The 21,247-nt window shown below is 54.0% G+C and overlaps 1 protein-coding gene across 1 annotated transcript in view; it reads right to left on the reverse strand.

Annotated features, from left to right (window-relative positions):
- Positions 1-21,247, reverse strand: part of ADAMTS10 (ADAM metallopeptidase with thrombospondin type 1 motif 10) — a 63,002-nt gene that overhangs the window by 36,906 nt on the left and 4,849 nt on the right. The window contains exons 2-4 of the mRNA XM_041710979.2: positions 9,990-10,306; positions 7,042-7,397; positions 1,390-1,549 (exon numbers count right to left, since the gene is read on the reverse strand). Coding sequence (XP_041566913.2) covers positions 1,390-1,549; positions 7,042-7,397; positions 9,990-10,077 — 604 coding nt within the window. The 5' untranslated portion in view covers positions 10,078-10,306. The remainder of the gene's footprint in view (positions 1-1,389; positions 1,550-7,041; positions 7,398-9,989; positions 10,307-21,247) is intronic.

Consider the following 21,247-nt stretch of genomic DNA (forward strand, 5'->3'; position numbering starts at 1 on the left):
GCAGCTTTGTGGGACTTTGCTTCAAGTGCTGCTGAGCCGAGCCTGGGGATGTCCCCAGCAGAGCCATCAGCTCCAAATTCCCCACCTGGAGACCACCAGAGGACAGGGGAGGTGACTGGGACACTCCAGCCCTGCCAGCAGGTCCAGCTGGATCCTTTCCCCTGCTCTGAGGTTCATCACACCCAGTGAGGCTGGGAGCAAGGGCAGACCTCAGGCAGCCCCAAAACCTCCCAGCTCCACCTCCAGCAGGGACCCAGGGGAGCTCCTGGGGGTGTTCAGGGCCCAGGTGGGCTGGGCAGGGCAGGACAAGGGTGGCCTTGCTGGAGCCATTGTGCTGTGGTTGCTCTAAACTTTGGCTCCCCCTGCGCATCTCTGCTTTCCAAGAAGCAATTAGGAGCGGGCTAAATTATTTTTGGAATATGGGGAATGTGTCAAAGAGTCAGCAGGAGGGGAGTCTGCATCCAGCATGGTTTTGGGAGCTGGGATGGGCAGGGAAGCACAGGTGGCTCCAGAGGTGCTGGTGGCTCTGGGGACACTCAGAGAAGGTGGCAGTGCCTTCCAGCAGTGAAGCCTCATCTGGCCAAGTGTCACTGCTGGGACAGTGGATGGACACCCTGAAGTGACACCCAAACAGGAGCAGTCAGGGCCAGCTCTGCTCTGTTCCCACAAACAGATCCAGGAAAAGCCCTTGTGCAGGGATGGCATCTCCCCTCAGCCCTGCAGAGCCTCTCTGAACCTCCAAAATATGGGGTAGGTGCTGAAACTCTGCCTGTTCACAAGGGCCAGGGATTCCAGCCAGACTCTGGGACAGACTGGTGGGAAGGGCAAGGACCAGGAGGTCTCATGGGGAGTGGCCAGGGCAGATGTTTGTGGTTCCTCTTGGAGGTCAAAGCCTTGTAGGTGCAGAAATGGGGCTGATGTGCTGCCACCATTCACCCTAAACATCCCCCTGTGATGGGCCAGGCCCCACATCCCCCCCTCCAAGGGCCTTTTCCACCTGGTCTCCATCAGCAGCAGAGTTATCCCAACATGGACACGACCAAACCCAAAGCCAAGGCTGTGCTGAGCACACGTGAGCTGTGATTTCCCAATCCTCTGCAAACTGGCCAAAGTTGGGAGCATTCTTCTGAAGAAAAACAAGAGGTGTTTTTTTTTCTCTTCTATTCCATGCTCTATTTACAAATTTTCAAGCCCTGCTGCGAGGAGGAGAGGATGGGATCTTCCCAAAGCCCAGGCCACCAGAAATGGGTGAAAGCAAACACAGGAAAATCTCAAATTCAGGAGGTAAATTTGGTTCTTTGCCACGTGGAGCAGAGTGGGCCTGTTCTGCCAGGATTTTCCCAGGGGGTTTTGGGCTGGATTTGAGGAGGAGGTGGTGGGAGCACCTACCCATCACTCCACAGGCTGCATCCATGTGAGGGTACTGCAGGGACGAGCGCTTGTACACCACGTGGGGGCTGCCCTTGCCCTCTCCCCCCGTGCTGACGTTGGCTCCAGGGCTCAGGGGCTCGATGAAATATTCCTCCTCATCCGCCACGATCACCCCGTGCTGCAGGAGGGAACAGAGGGTGTGGAAGAGGTTTTACAGCCACTTCTGTGAGACAGAGAGGACTTTGAGAAGAGGATCCATGTCTACCCCGGACAGAATTTTCTACCAAGGTCATTGGCACAGAAACCAAGAAAGAAAGAAGGATAAATAAGAGAAACCTGCAACTGCCTATTCCAATAAACACTTTGTTTGTCTCATCACCAATGAGTAAAGTGTAAACTTATGAGCTTTGTAAGAATGTATAAAAAGCATGCAAGCTGTAATAAAAACAGCTTTGAAGCCTTCTGAAAACAGAGTGTGCTGCTTTGTATTGTCTCTGTCTCAACCATGACAAGAGGGGGGACAATAACAGAGGTGCACAGAGAACCTGGTGGCTTCTCACAGTGAGGTTTTTGCTGATTAACCCGAATTTCTGGGGACTGACAAAAGCTGTGGAGGAATCCTGCACAAACACTGAACTACAGGAAGCCACAGAGTGGAGAAAACCCAGCCAGATGGTGGTGGATGCCTTGGGACATCTGTGTTCACTAAAGTCCTCTGGAAATCACAGCCTTGCCTTGCTGAGTTATGAATGAGTTGTTTCCTCTTCCACCCACTCGGTCTCAGTGGGATCCCTGTGGGATCCCAAAAACCCGTTCAAACACAGCAGCGCTCAGCTCTGAACTTGGCCTCCCCAAAAAACCTTCCCAAGCAGCTCAGGACCATCCCCAGCATCTGAGAGCTCGGAGTTGCAGAGAGTGGTAAATCCCCAGAGGCTTTGGGAAACACCCCAAATGTTTAAAATCTGAAGGCTGATTAAGCAGAGGCCACCAGCAGAGCCAGAACCCCTCTCTGGAGCCTGGATGGGGTAGCCCAGCCCCTTGTACACCTCAGTGAGATCATCTCAGGTTTGCTCCCTGATTTGTTTTGTTTTTTATTCTTTGACTGACTCAGTCTCAGCTGTGAGCCCAGGCTTTGCTGTCCTGTGAGGCAGTGACAGCCAGGAGGAGCAGATCCCTGTGGAGTGATCACCAAACCCACCAGGTGCTTGCAGGGTCCCTCCTTCCCACCCTCACAGCAATTTTCCCTCTACCTGAAAGGCCTGAGCAGAACCAAAAGTTTCTGGGAGCCCAACACCAGCTCCATCCCGATTCCTGGCACTGAGTTTCTCCAAGGAATGTGGTGCCTGGGTCCCTCCAGGCACTCCTGCCCATGCTGGGCTCAGGGGGCTCCTCAGGAACGCTGCCCCTGGATCCCTGGAAGTGACTAAGGCCAGGCTGACAGAGCTTGGAGCACCCTGGGACAGTGGGAGGTGTCCCTGCCCATGGAGACCAGCTCCATCCCAATTTCTGGCACCGAGTTTCTCCAAGGAACGTGATGTCCCATCAACTGAACTCCACCAGCAAGCAACTGAGGCACAGAAATGTGCCTGACACGGCTCAAACTTCATCCCCAAAGTCCAACACAGCTCTGGGTGCAGGCACAGCCCTGCCCTGCCACCAGCAGCGTCCCTTGGATGTGACAGCACTTTTCCAGCTCCCTCTGTGCCCCAGGGACGGGAGCAAGGGTGGGGAGCAGGGAATTCTGCCCCTGTGAAACACCCCGAGGCCCCTCCATGGAAGTACCCCTGGAACAGCTCCTGTGCCGGGTGTGGGTGGGAAGAACCTCTCTGGACTGTCGCTTCCTGCCGGGCTGTCCCTGTCCCCTCCCGGCCAGAGCTCAATGGGGCAGTGTGTGAGCAGTCCCCCAGTGCCGGGGGATTTCCTCCTGCCCCGGGCTCTGCTGCTCTTGGCCGGGCTCCACCTTTCCAAACACAAGCGAGGTACTGTGAGGTTCCCTGGCCAGGCTCCGGCAGAGCCAGCTGGAAAGGCTTTGTGGGATGGGGGGAAGGAGGTCACCCCGAGCCCTGCCCCACATCCACCCTGCTGCAAAAGGAATGTTCTCACTGCAGCCTCTGCAGAGGCTCCACACCTGCCTGGCACCTTCCAGCAGCGAGGCTTGGCTGTCACAGGGGTCTGAAAATTGTCCCATCGCTGACCCCAAGGACTGAGCTCTGAGGGCCAGGCATGGATGTGACACAGGGCTGGTAAAGGGGGTGGTGAGAGGTCCTGAGGGAGTTCTGTGGTTTGTGGGGGAGCTGGACTGCGTATCCTGTGTGTGATTCACACAGGTCAGCTGCAGAACAGGAGGGTTTGCACTGTCAGCTCATACTGCACTTGGCAAAGGCACAGCCACGGCCTGGGGCCAGGCTGTGTGACAGCAGGGCCAGCTGGGTCCATCCTGCCTATCTGGGTCCATCCTGCCCATCTGGGTCCATCCTCCCCACCTGGGTCCATCCTGCCCATCTGGGTCCATCCTGCCCATCTGGGTCCATCCTCCTCATCTGGGTCCATCCTGCCCATCTGGGTCCATCCTGCCCATCTGTGTCTGTCCGCCCCATCTGGGTCTGTCCTCCTCATCTGGACTCATCCTGCCCATCTGGATCCGTCCTGCCCATCTGGGTCCGTCCTCCTCATCTGGATCATCTTCCCCATCTTGGTCTGTCCTCCCCATCTGGATCCATCCTCCCCATCTGAGTCCATCTTGCCCATCTGGATCCATCCTGTCCATCTGGGTCCTGCACAGGACAGTGCCAATCTCACCACATGGCCTTTGTTGGAAGCAAAGGGTGACATGATCCATTTACAAAAATATTCCAGGTTGTCAGTGCCTGTGGCTGGGAAGAGGAAGCACTGGGAGAGTGTCCAGGTGTTGGGAAGAGGAGTCAATGGAAGTGTGTCCAGTCGGTGGGAGAAGGAGTCACTGTGAGCGTGTCCAGGTGTTGGGAAAGGAGTCAATGGAAGCGTGTCCAAGTGTTGGGAAGTGAAATCAATGGAATCATGTCCAGAATGTCCAGCTGTTGGGAGGAGGAGTCACTGGAAGTGTGTCCAGTTGGTGGGAGAAGGAGTCACTGGGAGTGTGTCCAGGTGTTGGGAGGAGGAGTCAATGGAAGCGTGTCCAGGTGTTGTGAGGAGGAATCAATGGAAGTGTGTCCAGAATGTCCAGTTGGTTGGAGGAGTCACTGGGAATGCATCCAGGTGTTGGGAAGAGGGGTCAATGGAAGCATGTCCAGGTGTTGGGAGGAGGAGTCAATGGAAGCATGTCCAGAATGTCCAGTTGTTGGGAGGAGGAGTCAATGGAAGCATGTCCAGAATGTCCAGGTGTTGGGAAGAAGAGTCCATGGAAGCATGTCCAGGTGTTGGGAGGAGGAATCAATGGAGGCGTGTCCAAGTGTTGGCATCCAAAGCTGGCGTGCTGTAAGGTGAGAGCTGCTCTGGGGATGTTCAAAAGCAGAGTGGTTCAACACCAAACCTTGCAGGCATGGGAATTCCCAAGGGATATGGGAGCTGGAGAGCAGGAGGATGGCCTGGAGCTCGTTGCTGCATTCACAGTCATCCCTTCCCCTCCTCCTCGTGCTCAGCTCACCCTGTAACCAGCTCAGGTCCCACTTTGTGCCCAGTCACCACCACAGTGCCCAAGTGCCCGTGCAGCATCCGCTGTGCAAAGGTGGGGCAGTGCAGTGCCCCCTCAGCAGGAATCTGCACATGGGGCCCTCTTCTGCCCCTTCCAGGATGGGTGATGCCCTCCTGGAGCGGAGCCTGCTGGGGATGAGGGATGGCACGAGTGGCTCGGCGGTTCCTGGATACCCAGAGCACTGAAAAACATCTCCCACGGCAAGTCCAGCCCCAGTTAAAAACATTCCAGACTCCTCTTGCCCAAATCCCCAGCCCCACTGTCCTCAGTGACCCCAAAGCCCTCCTCCCCCATCCTCGCCGTGTCCGTAACTCTGGAGGGCAGAAGGACAGAGTTCAGGCAGAGGAGAGCATGTTGGATGACCCTCTGTCCCTCTCTGTGCCTGGCTGCATTCTCCTCCAGACAGCCCTTGGTGCCTCTCCAGAGCTAAACACGGCATGGGGACGGAATTCTCCCCGTTCCAAGTGCTGCTGGGCCAGTGCTTGCCCCAGCCTGGCTGCCCTGAGCCGTGGGAAGGAAGGGGGATGCCGGGTTCCTCTGGAGCCAGCAGCACCCAGCTCACCCTTTGGGAGCACCACGGAATTCCCTGGGACTGGAGCAGAGTTCCCATATCCAAACAAAGGGCTTGGGAAGCAGGAGTTGGTGCAGCTCGGGTTGCTGGCTGTGAGCTGGAAACTTCAGACTCTGTGATATAATGAGTCAGATTCTCATTTCTGTTAATAACCCACAGCACTGTTCTGGCAGGGTCACCCAGCAATAAATCAAACAGGAATTCGTTCCCGTTTGGAAGCTCTTCCACACTGCCAGAACACTGCAAGGAGCTGGGGCTGGAACAGAAATAAATATGAACCTGGCCTAGAGGGGCTTTTTCTACCCCTCCAAGGGAGCCCTCAGCCTTGGGATATGTATAAAACATTATGCATATAAAATATATAATGTTTTATACATATAAAATATTATAGATAATATAAATCAATTTATATGTTAATATATTATTTTAATATAAATTATATATTAGGACAGTATATTATATAAAATATAATATATTTTATACCTATAAAATACATATAATTTCTATATTTTTAATATATATTATATATTTTTATATATATATGTTTATATATAGAGAGAGATAATGTTCAGCAAACATACTCATGGGGTATGTTTGCTCCATCCCTCCATCTGGCAGCTCAGGAAATGCGCTGTGTGAGCCAGAAATATCAGAAAATCACAGAAAAATAGCGATGGAAGTCCTCAGTCTATTCCCAGGGCTGGGAGAGCTAATGAATCATACCTGAAGGGTTTTTGAGAGGCTTTTGTCTGGCCTGTTCCAAAAGATCTTCCAAGATCTCGCTCCCTCCAAACAACCTAGTGCAGAGCTCAGCTGTTCTTACCCTGATGTCCACCACTAACATTCCTTGCTGATATTTAGGACTGGGATGTTCAATTTGAGCTGTCAGGACTTGGAAAATCAACAACTCCCACCCTCCTTCCTGTATATATATTATAATATATAAATATATATGTAATAATATATTCTATTCTATTCTATTCTATTCACACACATATATAATATATATTATATAATACATGTAATATATATAATATATGTATATATTTTATATATGTATATTTAGGCATATGTATATTTTTATATTTTATATTTTTATGTATATTTTATATATTTATATATATATTTTATATTTATATATAAAAATAGATATAAAACATATACTTTTAATATATTATTTTAAATACATTAAAATATTTATATATTTTATATATATAAAAATATAATATTTTTTATATATAAAATATATATAATAGTAATGATAATATTAAAAATAATATATTAAAAATAGAGATATTTTTAAAAATACATTAAATATAAAGCTTGGCACCAAGCCGAAGCTTTTCCCAGGGCAGGGATGCCCCTGCTGAGGGTCAGAGGTGCTGATCAGAGGTGCTGGCAGGGCCCTGGCCCGCCCAGACAGACTCACCAGCCCGTTGCAGTTGCTGATGGCCACCTTGGAGCTGAGGTGCTGGTCCTGCAGGTGGCCGGCGTAGTGGCAGTCCTCGTGGAAGTCGTGCTGCCAGTCCACCCCGTCCCGCTTCCAGTACTCCACGGTGAAGTGCTCGGCCAGCAGGTTGGAGTGCAGGGTGAGGTTGAGCAGGAACTGCGTGTGGTGGGCAGAGACTTTGTAGAAGACCTGCTGCTCCGAGGGCTCGTAGGGCAGCGAGCGCCGCGGCCGCGGCCTCAGCTGCCGGCGCATGTCGAAGGTGAGGAAATCCCCGTTCTGGTCCACTTGGATGGGGAAGGCGATCTCATAGTGATCCAAGCTGGAGAGGAATTCCTCTGGGGAGGGAAGGAGGTTGCAGTGTGATTTCATGGTTTACCTCGGGTTTCTCCCCTGAGGATTCCCTCCCAGGTGTGTCCATCCCTCCTCCTTTCCCCACCCTGACCCCCGCCAGCACTGTCTGTCACTCCTGGCATTGAGGGATTGGGCAGATTCAAAAGATGCCCTCCACCCCCGAGGGGCATTGGGCCATCCAGGTGTCCTTTGTCCCCTGAGACCTCCTCTCCATACCTTGGTGTCTCCCTGTCCCTTCACCCCTTCCCTCCCCCAGGTAAAGGAGAGGGGAACCACATGCTCCGGGAGTTCTGGTGGAGGGGTTGCTGGATTCAGAGGCCTGTGGGCCAGAATAAAAACTCTGGATTAAACCCTCCATCAGAACCGACTCCTTTCCTTCACTGTCACCTTAAAAGCTTCTCCAACAGCAGGAGACCTGAGGAGCAGAACCTCTGTGAGGGAAGCTCCATCCTGCTGCCACCTGAGCTCTGGCATGCTTGGACTTGGCTCCACGTGCCCAGCTGCAACATCCAGCTCGCCAAAAATGTCTCTGGGCTGAAACACCACAGTTGCCTCTATTTGGTTCAGCTGCAGGGGCCAGACAAGCCAAGGCTCATCCCATTCTCGATATTGGTAATACCAACAGAAGGACACACATGGGAGTGGCAGCCTGCAAAGGGAGCTGGACACCCAGCAGTGCCAGCCCGAGAGCAGGGCAGCTGGAGGGTCAGTGTCCTGCCACGGCATTCCAAAAATTGGGATCTCGAGGCTCTGCCCAGCCTGCAGGGTCCTGGGAAATTCCCCAAACACTGCAGCCCACAGAGCCTTGGCACAGCAGTTTTTGGAATGCAACTTTTTCCTCTGCAAGTGATGGAGAGCAACAGCCTGGCCCAAAGGGTCCTTCAGGACACCCCAGTTATGGCTCTGGACCTGGAGTATCCCAAATCCTTTCATCCCCACTGGGCAGAGGGAATCCAAATTTTGCAGAGTCCAGCTCTGAGCTTTGGAGGGTTATTTTAATTCTTCTTCACCTTCTCTTTTTTTTCACCTTCTTCTTCTCCATGGGTTTGGGTGGTTTTGTGTAATTGCATAGAAAAGTCTACATTATGAGCTACAGGTGGCTGATTATTGGGTAAAAAGTAAAAATAATTTAGGTGTCATTTCTTAATTGAACAGTTTATCCTTATAAGGCCTTGTAGAGAGAGAGATGGGGCTCCATTTTTCAGTTTGTTAGAGTGAAGTGCTGTAGGACCCAGGGTTTGTGAGACTGTGACATGGATAAGAACTAATCAACATCTGAGTCTGAACATGAATTACCATCTCGGGTGCTTTCAATCCCAACCCCGACAGAGGCAGAAAAGAAGCAAAGAACTGACAGCCTGGCTCTGTCTGACAGCCCTCAGCCCCAGAGGCGTGGGCTGAAATGGGAAATATCCTTGTGCTGGACCAGGACAGCTCCTCCTCCTGAACCCCTCATGCCTGGAGGGTCTGAGCCTCCTGAGCCCTCATGGGAAGAGATTTTCCCTCTGTTCCCTCTGGAAAAGTCTTCCTGTTCTTTCTGCATCCTACTTGTGTTGTTTCCTAAGCAAGCAGGAGGGGCCTGGCTGTTCCAGGGTGGCTGAATTTTGCCTGGCTCCACAGCCCCCACCTTCAGAGCCTGCCCAGCCATCAGGAACCCAGCCAGCTCCAAACTGCACTCTCACCACAGGGCAGCACTGGAAAGTTTCCTTTTCCTCTGTTTTCCAGTGTGGGAGCCTGACAGAGTGGTTTCTTTGGCCACCAGGACTGGGACAGCCCTTCCACCCTCTGGGATTAGGGCTGAGCTCCCACCTTTCCCAACCATAAACACTCCTGGCACCTCTGCCTTGACAGAATTAATTATTAAGGCTTTAACTTCCAGCTTTTCCTGCATCCCAGCACCTCCCCGTGATGGGGCTGGGCAAACAGGGGTGACTTTTGCACTTAGAAATTACTTCAGGCTTGGAAAAATTTGCTGTCGGAAGTGTTTTGTTTTCCTTTTTGCCTCTTTGCAATCCACGTGGGCTTGGAAAAGAGTGACTCAGAGGGTGGTTTGTGCTTGCTGTGGCTACAAAGCACCTGGAACTCGGGGCTGGAGGCTCTGATCCTGACCTGAAAGGCACTTCCAGGAGGAAAAAAACGTGTCCAGAGCCAAGGGTGAGGTGATGTGTGGGAAGCTGGTGGTGTTGTGGGGCTGGACACTGCATCTCCTCAGGGATGGCACTCTGGACACAACCAAACCCGCTACACCATCCTGTTGTTATAGGACACGTGAAAGCACGACGTGAGCTAACTGTTATTTGTAAGGTGAAAAGAAGTATGTTTATTTTTTCACTTTAGCATTTATATTTTTTTAAAGGTGACAGTGGATTGGCGAGTGAATGTGCCACCTCTCCAAAGACATTAGATAAACTATTAGTATATTAAGTTTTTCCACCCCTATGAAGGAATGTAAAAATAATCTTTCTTGTTTACAGAAAGTTGTGTGAGAAAGTTTTCTAATAGAATGTAAACTTAGAAGGCTTTAGAAAATCTTAATTGGGGCGACACCATCCCATCCCGTCCCATCCCATCCCTACCTTGTGACTGGAAGGGGAAGCCAGGGAAGGTGCCCCCGGCCAGGCCGAGGGTGACGGTCCAGGTGAGGAACCTCCAAGCTGTGGCCATGGTCAGCGCCGCTCGTGTCCGTGTCGGAGCAGGGAGATCTGTGCCGGCTGGCAGGGCGCTGTCCCCACATGTCTCTCCCTCGGCCACCCCCTTATGTCCAGAGAGGAGTCCCGGGTCCCTCCGCAGGCATCCTGGGCCGCTCCGTGCTCTCCCGAGGCTGGCAGGGGTGGCAGTGCCAGGCCAGCACCGCGGGCTCAGCGCGGGCTCGGCCCCAGCGCCGGCATCGCCCCTGCGGGACAGAGCGGGGATCAGCCCAGGGATGGGGGAGAAGGACTAGAGACAGGCACAGCAATGAGGGAAAAGGTCCTGGAGAAGGCAGGAGTGGGATGGAAGGAGAGGGAAAGAGGAGAAAAGGATGGGAAGGGTTTGAGCGTGTGTGAAAAATGCATATTTTATGATTGGCTTTTCGCAAACGTTACAATGAATATTATATGTGTAATGTTAGAAAGTGATGCTGTATTAATTCTCTTACGTAGTGTGTTAAATGTAATTATAGGTTACAACATAATGTTAAAATAGAAACTCTGTGATATAGGATTTGTTACAAGCTCAAGCAGGAAGATGAGATAATCAAGAAACTCTTCACACAGAGATGTCAGCAAAAGGGGGCCTTAAAAAGTTACAGCCTCCTCATCAGAAAAGACAAACATTCTTCCACCTTCTCTCTGTCTTTGTAGAACCAACAAGATCAAGGAGAAGAAGTTGACAAAACCCCTGCCTTGCTGTGCTCTGGGCTGGTTTAAACAGCCCAGGGTGGGGGAGCCGCGTCCTCCTGTTATCTGCTGTGCTCCCTTCGTGTCCTTATGGGAATTTGAATCCCTGAAAGTGAATTTCTGCTCCTGTTTTTCCATCTTTACTGTGCCATGAATGGTGTTTGTGCTGCAGGAATGACACCCAGCACAGCCCAGAGGTGTGTAGGGGAGGTACAAGGGGAAATCCAGGAGAGGATTCCTGCCCCAAATTTATCATGGAAGTCACAGAATGGTTTGGGTTGGGAAGGACCTTGAAGTTCATCTCATTCCACAGGGGGAGACACACCTTCCACTGCCCCAGGCTGCTCCAAGCCCTGTCCAACCTGGCCCTGGACACTGCCAGGGATCCAGAGGCAGCCACAGCTGCTCTGGGCAACCTCACAGGGAAGGATTTCTTCCTAAAATCTCATTTAAATCTCCCCTCCTTCATCTTAAATTAACCTAAATTAATGTTTTTTCCCCCTACTAGGCAGAAACGGTGAGAGATGAAATGCGCAGCTTTAAACACAATTTGGAGTTGCATAATTTAAAGATTAAGATTTTTCACATAAGATTGAGACTTTTTAACTTAAGATTAAGATTTTTTTCACTGCTTATTTGCAGTTAAGAATGGCCAAAGATCCTCGGTGAGGCCTCGGCCTGGACTCCCCAGTCCCATCAGTGGCCACTTGCCAGTTTTCCTCTGCAAAGCCCAGACACAACAGGATGGTGGCCTCCAAAATTGTGCATCCTGTGAGTGGCCCTGAGAACAAACTGCCTGAGAGAGGGGCAGTCCCACCTTGGGCTGCTCCTTTTCCCAGGTAACGGGGATCAGGGAGAGGGAGGAAGAGGGTTGGGGCAGGAATTCTGCCCTGTTCCACCCCAAAAGAGGATGCTGAGATACGGTGACAGCATCACTGGTGGTGCCACAGAGCCAAGGCCAGGCAAGGGATGTGGGGCTGCGTGAATTGGGCTGGAAAAGGGAGAAGTTGAAAGCAGAGCCCTCACCTAAATCAGCATTTTTCAGCATCTCCCAAAGCTCGCCATTCCAGCTTTACAATCCTGTCACAGCTCCAAGGCCCACGGAGCCCAGCTAAAGTGTATTTTCTGCTGGGCTTCACAGGACAGATTTCCCCTGTATTCCAGCTGTCAAACCCTTTTCCTCCAGGCTTCCCATCCTCCCCCCACGTCTCCATGACCCCCGTGTCCCCCCTGCCCTTCCCGGCTGCTCAGCATCCCCCGGAACAGCGGCCGGGAAGGAGCCCTGGCGCCAGGAGCCCTCAGCCTTGACCTTGGGGGAAGGAGACGAGCTGGGAGCAGCAGAAGGCAGAAATTCCAGCTGCTGCAGAATTCCTGCGGGCCGGGCTGGGGGAAGGGCCAGGCTGTGATCCCTCCCTGCAGGCAGCAGGGAAAACACGGCCCCTTCCCGGCAGGGCTGCACTCCCAGAGCTGAGGAGCAGCAGGAGAACCTGGAGGAAGGTTCATTCCCCACAGGTGGATCCAGCTCCAAGGAGCAGGAGGAAGATGCTCTCCCCACAGGTGGACCCAGCTCTGAGGAGCACTTGAAGGAAGGTGCTCTCCTCACAGGTGGATCCTGCTCCTCTCCCCATGGGTAGATCCAGCTCCGAGGTGCACCTGGAGAAAGATGCTCATCCCATGGGTGGCTCCAGCTCCAAGGAGTACCTGGAGCACCTGGAGGAAGGTTCTCTCCTCACAGGTGAATCCTTTTTCCTCTCCTCATGGCTGGATCAGGCTCCAAGGAGCAGGAGCACCTGGAGGAATGTGCTCTCCTCACAGGTGGATCCTGCTCTGAGGAGCACCTGGAGGAAGGTGCTCATTTCATGGGTGGATCCAGCTCCAAGGAGTACCTGAAGGAATGTGCTCTCTTCACAGGTGAATCCTACTCCTCTCCCCATGGGTGGATCTAGCTCCAAGGAGCAGAAGGAAGGTGCTCTCCTCACAGGTGGATCCTGCTCCTCTCCCCATGGGTAGATCCAGCTCTGTGGAGCACCTGGAGAAAAGTTCTCATCCCATGGGTGGATCAAGCTCCCAGGAACACCTGAAGGAATGTGCTCACCTCACAGGTGGATCCTGCTCTGAGGAGCACCTGGAGAAATGTGCTCTCCCACGAGTGGATCCAACTCTGAGGAGTACCTGGAGCACCTGGAGCAAGGTTCTTTCCTCACAGGTGAATCCTGTTTCTCTCCCCATGGGTAGACCCAGCTCTGAGGAGCAGAAGGAAGGTGCTCTTCTCACAGGTGGATCCAGCTCCGAGGAGTACCTGGAGGAATGTGTTCTCCTCACAGGTGGATCCTACTCCTCATCCCACGGGTGGATCCAGCTCCGAGGAGTACCTGGAGCACCTGGAGGAAGGTTGTCTCCTCACAGGGGAATCTTGCTCCTCTCCCCATGGGAGCTCTGAGGAGCACCTGGAGAAAGGTTTTCATCCCATGGGTGGATCCAGCCCCAAGGAGCACTTGAAGGAAGGTGCTCTCCTCACGGGTGAATCCTGCTCCTCTCCCCATGGGTGGCTCCAGCTGTGAGGAGTACCTGGAGCACCTGGAGGAAGGTGTTCTCCTCACAGCTGGAGCCACCCGTGGGATGAACACCTTTCTCCAAGTGCTCCTCAGAGCTGGATCCTGCTCCTCTCCCCATGGGCAGATCCAGCTCCAAGGAGCAGGAGGAGAAAGCCCGAGGAGCCGTGGTACCCCCATCCCTACCAAGTTTTCCATAACCTCACTTTGTAGCTTGCAAAGGATCGCGGAGCCCCGGTGGGACTCGGGGACAGCTCGGGGACAGCTCGGGGACACGGAGTGACCTCTCCACTCTCGTGCCTCCCTCGCTTGGGCCGCATTTTGCTCCTTCCCAAGGAATTCGTTGTCCTTGGCAGGCTCGGCTCGGGCTGACGCTCCCGGTGCCAAGGGTGGCTTTGGAGCCCGGTGACACCGGGGGACAATGCCACCAGCGCGGCCAGCCGGGAAGGAAACCCTGGGAAAGGGGGGAGAAATTCCAGCTGGGATGGAGAGAGGAGAAGGAGGAGGAGGAGGAGGCAGATGGGATGAGAGCTGCTCAGACAGAGCTCCCCGCAAGCCCGGCTGCTGGGCCGGCTCCAGCAGCGCAGGGGAAGGTAATAGGAAGCAGATGGGCGATGCTCGGGGCCAAGAGGAAGGTTCAAGGTGCCTCCTAGTGCAGGGAAGAGGAATTTAACTGCTTTTAAAGATGCAGGGCCCGGTGGCTTCCAGGTTTCTCATCCAACTTTTGCAAATTATGAGCTCAGGTGTCCTTCCCCCCCCCCCCCCCCCTTTTTTTTTTTTTTCCATGAGGTAGAAATAAACACAAACACAGATTTCTGCTTCCAGCTTGCCCTGCTGGGAGGAAATACTTTTAGTGCACTCCCTGCCAGGCCTTCCACTGACATCTTTCAGACATGGGAGCACTGGGAAGTGAGAGCAGCATCCCAGTGGGAGCACTGGGAACTGTAAGAAAACAGAGGGAGCAGGACCCCACAGCTGCACCACCCCAACAGCATTTCTGGGCTGTGTTATTTTAAGGAATGAAAGCCTCAAGGTTCTTTTATTCTTGTGTAAAACCAGGAATTGACCCCACCCTATAACCACACCAGGGTTATTGGGGTTATCGTGGTGCCACATCTCACAGCTTGGCTCCTTTTTGGCCCCAGGTGCCCCCTGACCCTCCCAAGGGGCTGCTCAGCCCCACAGCAGCCCTGGCAGCCACTACAGACAGCCCTGCAGGGGTTTGTGCTCCTCCAGCTGCTCCAGCCTGGGACTTGTTCCACCAGGTCAAAGTTTATCTCTGGGGGGAAGAGCTGTGAGCACCAGGCCGGGTCTCATTTTCTACAGAATCCAAGTTAAACACTGCAGGGACTGCAGGGGACTGGGATTTGGGCTCAGGGGCTGTGCCAGAGCAGCGAGGGCACTTGGCAGCAGCAGCAGCAGGTTTTCCAGGCTTTCCCACCAGCCACACTACCCTGAAGCCGTGCTGGGCTCCCAGCTGCTCCCAGGACACACAACAGCCCCGTGGTGCCTGCAGCTCCTGAGTGCTGCTCCTAAAGTCACCTGAGGAACAGGGCCCTTGGCATCGCTGCTTCCTGGAGGTGATGCCTCAGGTTTGAGCTTTTCTATGTTTCAGGTTCTGTGCTGCTTTAGTGTGCGGGTCTGGGCTGCATGAGGGGATGGTGAGCTCTCTGTACAGAGCAGGGAGACAAAACAATTCCTTCTCCAGCTGGGGACCAAGGACAAATGATCCAAATCTCGGCCCAAGAGCACAAACAACGTGGAATGAAGAGAGAAAAACAAGCAGGATGGGACTGCATGGGCTGGAGCTGGAATTGGACAATGAACTCCAATGTGCAAATGGAGCAGAACTTCTAAAAGTGAGAGACCCCGTGAGCAGTTGTGCATTTTGTGACCATTTTGGTTAATCCTGGTTGCAGCCCTGGCTGGGCTCTTGTGCTGCCCAAGGTGGATCCATTGAGGCATTTCAATAAATCCCTGCTTTATTCTTTAACTCTGTCCAGTCCCTGTTCTAGCTCAGCCTTCACAAGGCATCAGAGGGCCACAGATTTTGGCTGTAAAACCTCATCTGGAATCAACTTTCACCCTTCCAGTGAAGAAATTTTTCCTCATATCCAATCTGAACATCACCTGGAGCAATCTGAGGCTGTGTCCCATTGCTTGTTCCCTGGGAGCAGAGCCTGACCCCCCCGTCTGTCCCCTCCTGTCAGGAGTTGCACAGAGCCACAAGGTCCTGCCCGAGCCTCCTTTTCTCCAGACTGAGCCTTCCCAGCTCCCTCAGCCCCTCCTGGAGCTCCAGAATCACCAAATCAAAGATCATGGAATATCCTGAGCTGGAAGGGACCCTCAGGGATCAAATCCAACCCCTGTCCCTGCCCAGACCCCCCAACAGCCCCACCCTGAGCAGCCCTGAGAGCGCTGTCCAAACGCTCCTGCAGCTCTGGCAGCCTCGGGGCCGGGACCATTCCCTGGGGAGCCTGGGCAGTGCCAGCACCCTCGGGGGGAAGAACCTTTCCCTGAGCTCCATGCCAAGGCCTGGCACAGCTCCAGCCCTTGCTGGGCTCCAGGAGCTGTCCCAGAGCAGAGCTCAGCCCCTGCCCCTCTGCCTCCCCTCGGGAGGAGCTGCAGCCCCCGAGGAGCCTCCCCTCATCTCCTGTGCTCCAGCTGAACCAGCCAAGTGCCCTCAGCCGCTCCTCAGACCTTCCCCAGCTCCGTGTCCCTCCTTGGGACACTCTCCAGCAGCTCTGGATCCTTCTGACCTTGTGGTGCCCAAAGTGCCCCCAGCACTGGAGCTGAGGCTGCCCCAGGGCAGAGCAGAGTGGGACAATCCCTCCCTGACCCGTCTCACCCTCTCTACATCCCTGCTCCTGCTCTCTTTGGGCTCTCTCTGCACACCCCAGGGCCTGGCAGGGGCAGAGATGCAGCTGCTGCTGCATTTCTGTGTTTTCTTGGGGGGTCTCAGCCCTGCACTCCCCGGGGCTCTGGGTGTTCTGTGTGTGCTCAGCCAGCTCGGAGCTCCCAGCTCGCAGGTCCTGGCAGGTCCCTGCACGTTCCTGAGGAGGGAACATCCAGCCCCGCTCCCCCCCGCAGGCTGCTCCTCCCGCGGCACGGGCTGAGCACGGCCGGGATGCAAAGCTGGCCCAGAGACCTCCCCGGCTTCCAGCAGGAGCACATCCTGATATTCCCGACAAAATATTTGGCTGGGCTGCCAAGTGGAAAACATGCTGAGCTGCAGATGGCAAAGTCTCCCTGCAGTCATCTCGCTGGCACGGCAGGACTTCCACTGGGAAGTCATTTCACCAGGGATTAAACCCACAGAAATCAGCATTTTTGCTGCCAGGAGCATCTGCAAACTGCGAGAAAAGGGTTAAAGTCACAGGTCTGCAGAGCACAAAATAAGAATTTGAGCCATAATCTGCTCTGCTGCTCCAAGTGTGGCCTCTCTGAGGCCACGGCGAGTGAGGAATTAGAAACATGGAGTTTTCCTGTTCCCAGAACACGGCAGCCTCCAGCCCTGGGGTGGCTCCTGCCTGCACAGCCACCCTTTGGCTGCCCTGCAACCCCTCTGCTCGCCCCTGCCACCAATGCCAGCTGGTGCAATGCCAGCTCTGCCCTCCCTTCCCTGCTGACCCCTCGGGGCTGGGAGGGGGCTGCGGATGCTCAGTGCAGCCCCTCTCCTTGCGAGGGCTCATTCACCTCCCTCCAAGAGCTGCTCTTTGCACACCCCAGTGACTGCGGGTCCCATTTCAGCTCCCCAGGAGGGGAGGTGCCATTTTTCACACCGTTAAAATCAGATCCAACCCCATCCAAAGGCGCTCCCCAGCAATGTGGGAAATGCAGACCGACACTGCCAGTGTGACCCTGAGAGCTGAGGGGTCTGGGCCGGGGTCTCTGTCCCCCTGCCAGCACCCGGTGCCAGCCTGGGTGCCAGGGGCGGGCTCTCCCTGCCTTTGGAGCAGCAGCTCCCTCTTCCAGGCTCTCCCTGGTGCTCCACAGCCGGCCTTGCTGTGCTCTGGCCGGGCACACCCTGCATCCCTTTGTACAGCAGCTTCACGGGGCTTTGGGCTCACTCCAGCACTGTGTGGGAGGAGTTTTTTATGGTTTTGGTTTTTTTGGTTTTTTTTTTCAAAGACACGATAATTATTTTACAGTCAAATCTATTCAGTGCAATCTTGGTGAGGAAAGGGCTGAATCCCCCCCGTTGCACCTCTCCAAAATCTTTAATTTTGCCAGCAAAGGGGCAAAAGGAGCTTGTGCCAAAGCCAGGGCAGTGAGAGGAGAGCTGGGAGCAGCGACCTCGCTCTCACACGGCCGGCTGGGCTCTCTGGAAATCCTATCCCTGTGTTACATAAGGACCTGGCCCTATCTGGAACGCCGGGGTCATTGCACTTCTCCAAGTGTGGTAAAATGCTCGGAGGTCCTCAGCAGGAAAGCAGGAGGGAAGTGCCAGCTGGGATCCTGCTCGGGATGGGGAGCTGGGCCCTGCTGGAGCTGCCAGAGCAGTGCCACAATCCCAGCCCGCTGCAAGGTGGGCACCGGGATTCCCAGTGCTCCCATCCTGGGACTCCTCCTGCTCTCGGAGAGGACTCCACCAGGCAGGTCCACTCTCAGACAGGACTTATGCAATAGTTTGGAGCCGCTCCATGTGACCCAGACTTGCTGGCGCTCGGCCATTGCTCTCCTCGCTGCCTGCAGCCAGGCACAGAATTAGAGAGCGCGGCAGGATTAGAGAGAGGCCAGGCACTCATTAACGGGCGTGCCAGTCATTAACGGGCATACCAGTCATTAACGGAGTGCCAGTCATTAACGGAGTGCCAGTCATTAACGGGCGTGCCAGTCATTAACGGGCATAACAGTTATTAACGGGCGTGCCAGTCATTAACAGAGTGCCAGTCATTAATGGAGTGCCAGTCATTAATGGAGTACCAGTCATTAACGGGTGTGCCAGTCATTAACGGGCGTGCCCGTCATTAACACAGTGCCAATAATTAACGAAGTGCCAGTCGTTAATGGGTGTGCCAGCCATTAACGGGTGTACCATCATTAACCAGCATGCCAGTCATTAACAGAGTGCCAGTCATTAACGGGCGTGCCAGTCATTAACGGGTTCACCAGTCATTAACGGAGTTCGAGTCATTAACGGGTGTGCCAGTCATTAACGGGCGTGCCAGTCATTAACGGAGTGCCAGTCATTAACATGGGTGCCAGTCATTAACGGGTGTGCCAGGCATTAACGGGTGTACCATCATTAACCAGCATGCCAGTCATTAACAGAGTGCCAGTCATTAACGGGCGTGCCAGTCATTAATGGGTGCACCAGTCATTAACGGGCGTGCCAGTCATTAATGGAGTGCCAGTCATTAACGGGCATGCCAGTCATTAACGGGCGTACCAGTCATTAACGGAGTGCCAGTCATTAACGGGCGTGCCAGTCATTAACCGAGTGCCAGTCATTAACAGGCATACCAGTCATTAATGGAGTGCCAGTCATTAACAGAGTGCCAGTCATTAACGGGCATGCCAGTCATTAATGGCGTGCCAGTCATTAACGGGCATGCCAGTCATTAACGGGCGTACCAGTCATTAACGGAATGCCAGTCATTAACGGGTGTACCAGTCATTAACGGAGTGCCAGTCATTAACGGAATGCCAGTCATTAACGGGTGTACCAGTCATTAACGGGTGTACCAGTCATTAACGGGCGCACCAGTCATTAACAGAGTGCCAGTCATTAACGGGCATGCCAGTCATTAATGGAGTGCCAGTCATTAACGGGTGTGCCAGTCATTAATGGGTGTGCCAGTCATTAATGGGTGTACCAGTCATTAACGGGCGTGCCAGTCATTAACGGGCATGCCAGTCATTAACGGAGTGCCAGTCATTAACGGAGTGCCAATAATTAACGAAGTGCCAGTCATTAACGGGTGTGCCAGTCATTAATGGAGTGCCAGTCATTAATGGGTGTGCCAGTCATTAATGGAGTGCCGGTCATTAACGGGCATGCCATCATTAACAGGCATGCCATCATTAACATGCGTGCCAGTCATTAATGGAGCACCAGTCATTAACGGGTGTGCCAGTCATTAACGAGTGTGCCATCATTAACGGGCGTGCCAGTCATTAACGGAGTGCCAGTCATTAACGGAGTGCCAGTCATTAATGGAGTGCCAGTCATTAACAGGCGTGCAAGTCATTAACGGAGTGCCAGTCATTAACGCAGTGCCAGTCATTAACAGCGGTACCAGTCATTAACTGAGTGCCAGTCATTAACGGCGGTACCAGTCATTAACGGAATGCCAATAATTAACGGAGTGCATCTCCCACCACACTGGGACACACACGTCCCATGAGTGAAGGGACACGCGTGTCACCCACACGCACCCAGGGCACATCTGCAGCCCCTTGTGTGTGCAAGGGGATGGGGATACGTGGAGTTTTTATGTTATTTGCACATAGATACATGTTATCTGCATGTGATAACACGTTATCAGCATGGGGATACATGCTATCTGCATGGAATAAATCTTATCTGCATGGGGACAGACATTGTCTGGGCATGGATACACATTATCTGCATGTGATAACATGTTATCTGTGTGGGAATACATGTTATCAGCATGAAGATACATGTTATCTGCGTGGGGATACATGTTATCTGCATGGAGATAGATGTTATCTGCATGGGGATAGATGATATCTGCACGTTGATAACTCTTTCTGCACACACTACCTGCAGACAGCTCTGGTGCCCACTCCCCTGTGCCCTGCCATCCATGGAATACAGATATTCCATGTACAAATGCCATTTTTATACCCGGCACCACCATGGCCGCCTCTGCCTCCATGAAATGCTCCCTCCGTGTGGGGTTCAGCACAGCCAGGACAGAATCCAGACCTCCTGGGTCTGTGCACAGACAGCTCTCCCTGTGCTCCTGCTGCTCCTCCCGGCACGGAGCAGCACCAGGGCCCTGCCAGGAAAGGGCTCTGGGAAAGGCAGGGAGCGCTCACACCTTGGAGCGGGCAGGGAAGCACACGCAGAGCCGGCCACCTCCATCCCGGCCTGACTGCTTCATCCCCATCCCCATCCCGGCCCGACTGCTTCATCCCCATCCTGGTCCGGCTGCTTCATCCCCATCCCGGCAGGGCTGGCTCCTCTCTCCATCCTGGCAGGGCTGGCTCCCCTCTCCATCCTGGCAGGGCTGGCTCCTCTCTCCATCCCGGCAGGGCTGGCTCCTCTCCATCCCGGCAGGACTGGCTCCTCTCCATCCCTGCAGGGCTGGCTCCTCTCTCCATCCCGGCCCGGCTGCTTCATCCCCATCCCGGCAGGGCTGGTTCCTCTCTCCATCCCGGCAGGGCTGGTTCATCCCCATCCCGGCAGGGCTGGCTCCCCTCTCCATCCTGGCAGGGCTGGTTCATCCCCATCCCGGCAGGGCTGGCTCCTCTCCATCCCGGCAGGGCTGGCTCCTCTCTCCATCCCGGCAGGGCTGGCTCCTCTCCATCCCGGCAGGGCTGGCTCCTCTCTCCATCCCGGCAGGGCTGGCTCCTCTCCATCCCGGCAGGATTGGCTCCTCTCTCCATCCCGGCAGGGCTGGCTCCTCTCCATCCCGGCAGGGCTGGCTCCCGCAGCTCCCCTCCAGCCATCCCGGTGCTTACACAACCCAGCCGAGCCCTGGGCTTGCATAAAGACAAACACCCTCGTGTGCCAACAGCGAGCTGTGCTCACCTGCATAACCACCCCAGCCCTCTCCTGGAGGGAGCTGCTCTGTGCTGTGAGTCCCAGCTGAGGCAGGTTTATGTGGTTTGTGCAGTTCGAGCTCCCAGGCAGCTGTCACAGCTCTCACACAGAGAGTTTTCTCCTTGTCAGCCAGGCTGTAGGACAGGGCCATACCCCAGGCACAGAATGGT

The sequence above is a fragment of the Taeniopygia guttata genome, chromosome 28 (genome assembly GCF_048771995.1).
Source record: "Taeniopygia guttata chromosome 28, bTaeGut7.mat, whole genome shotgun sequence".
NCBI lineage: Eukaryota > Metazoa > Chordata > Aves > Passeriformes > Estrildidae > Taeniopygia > Taeniopygia guttata.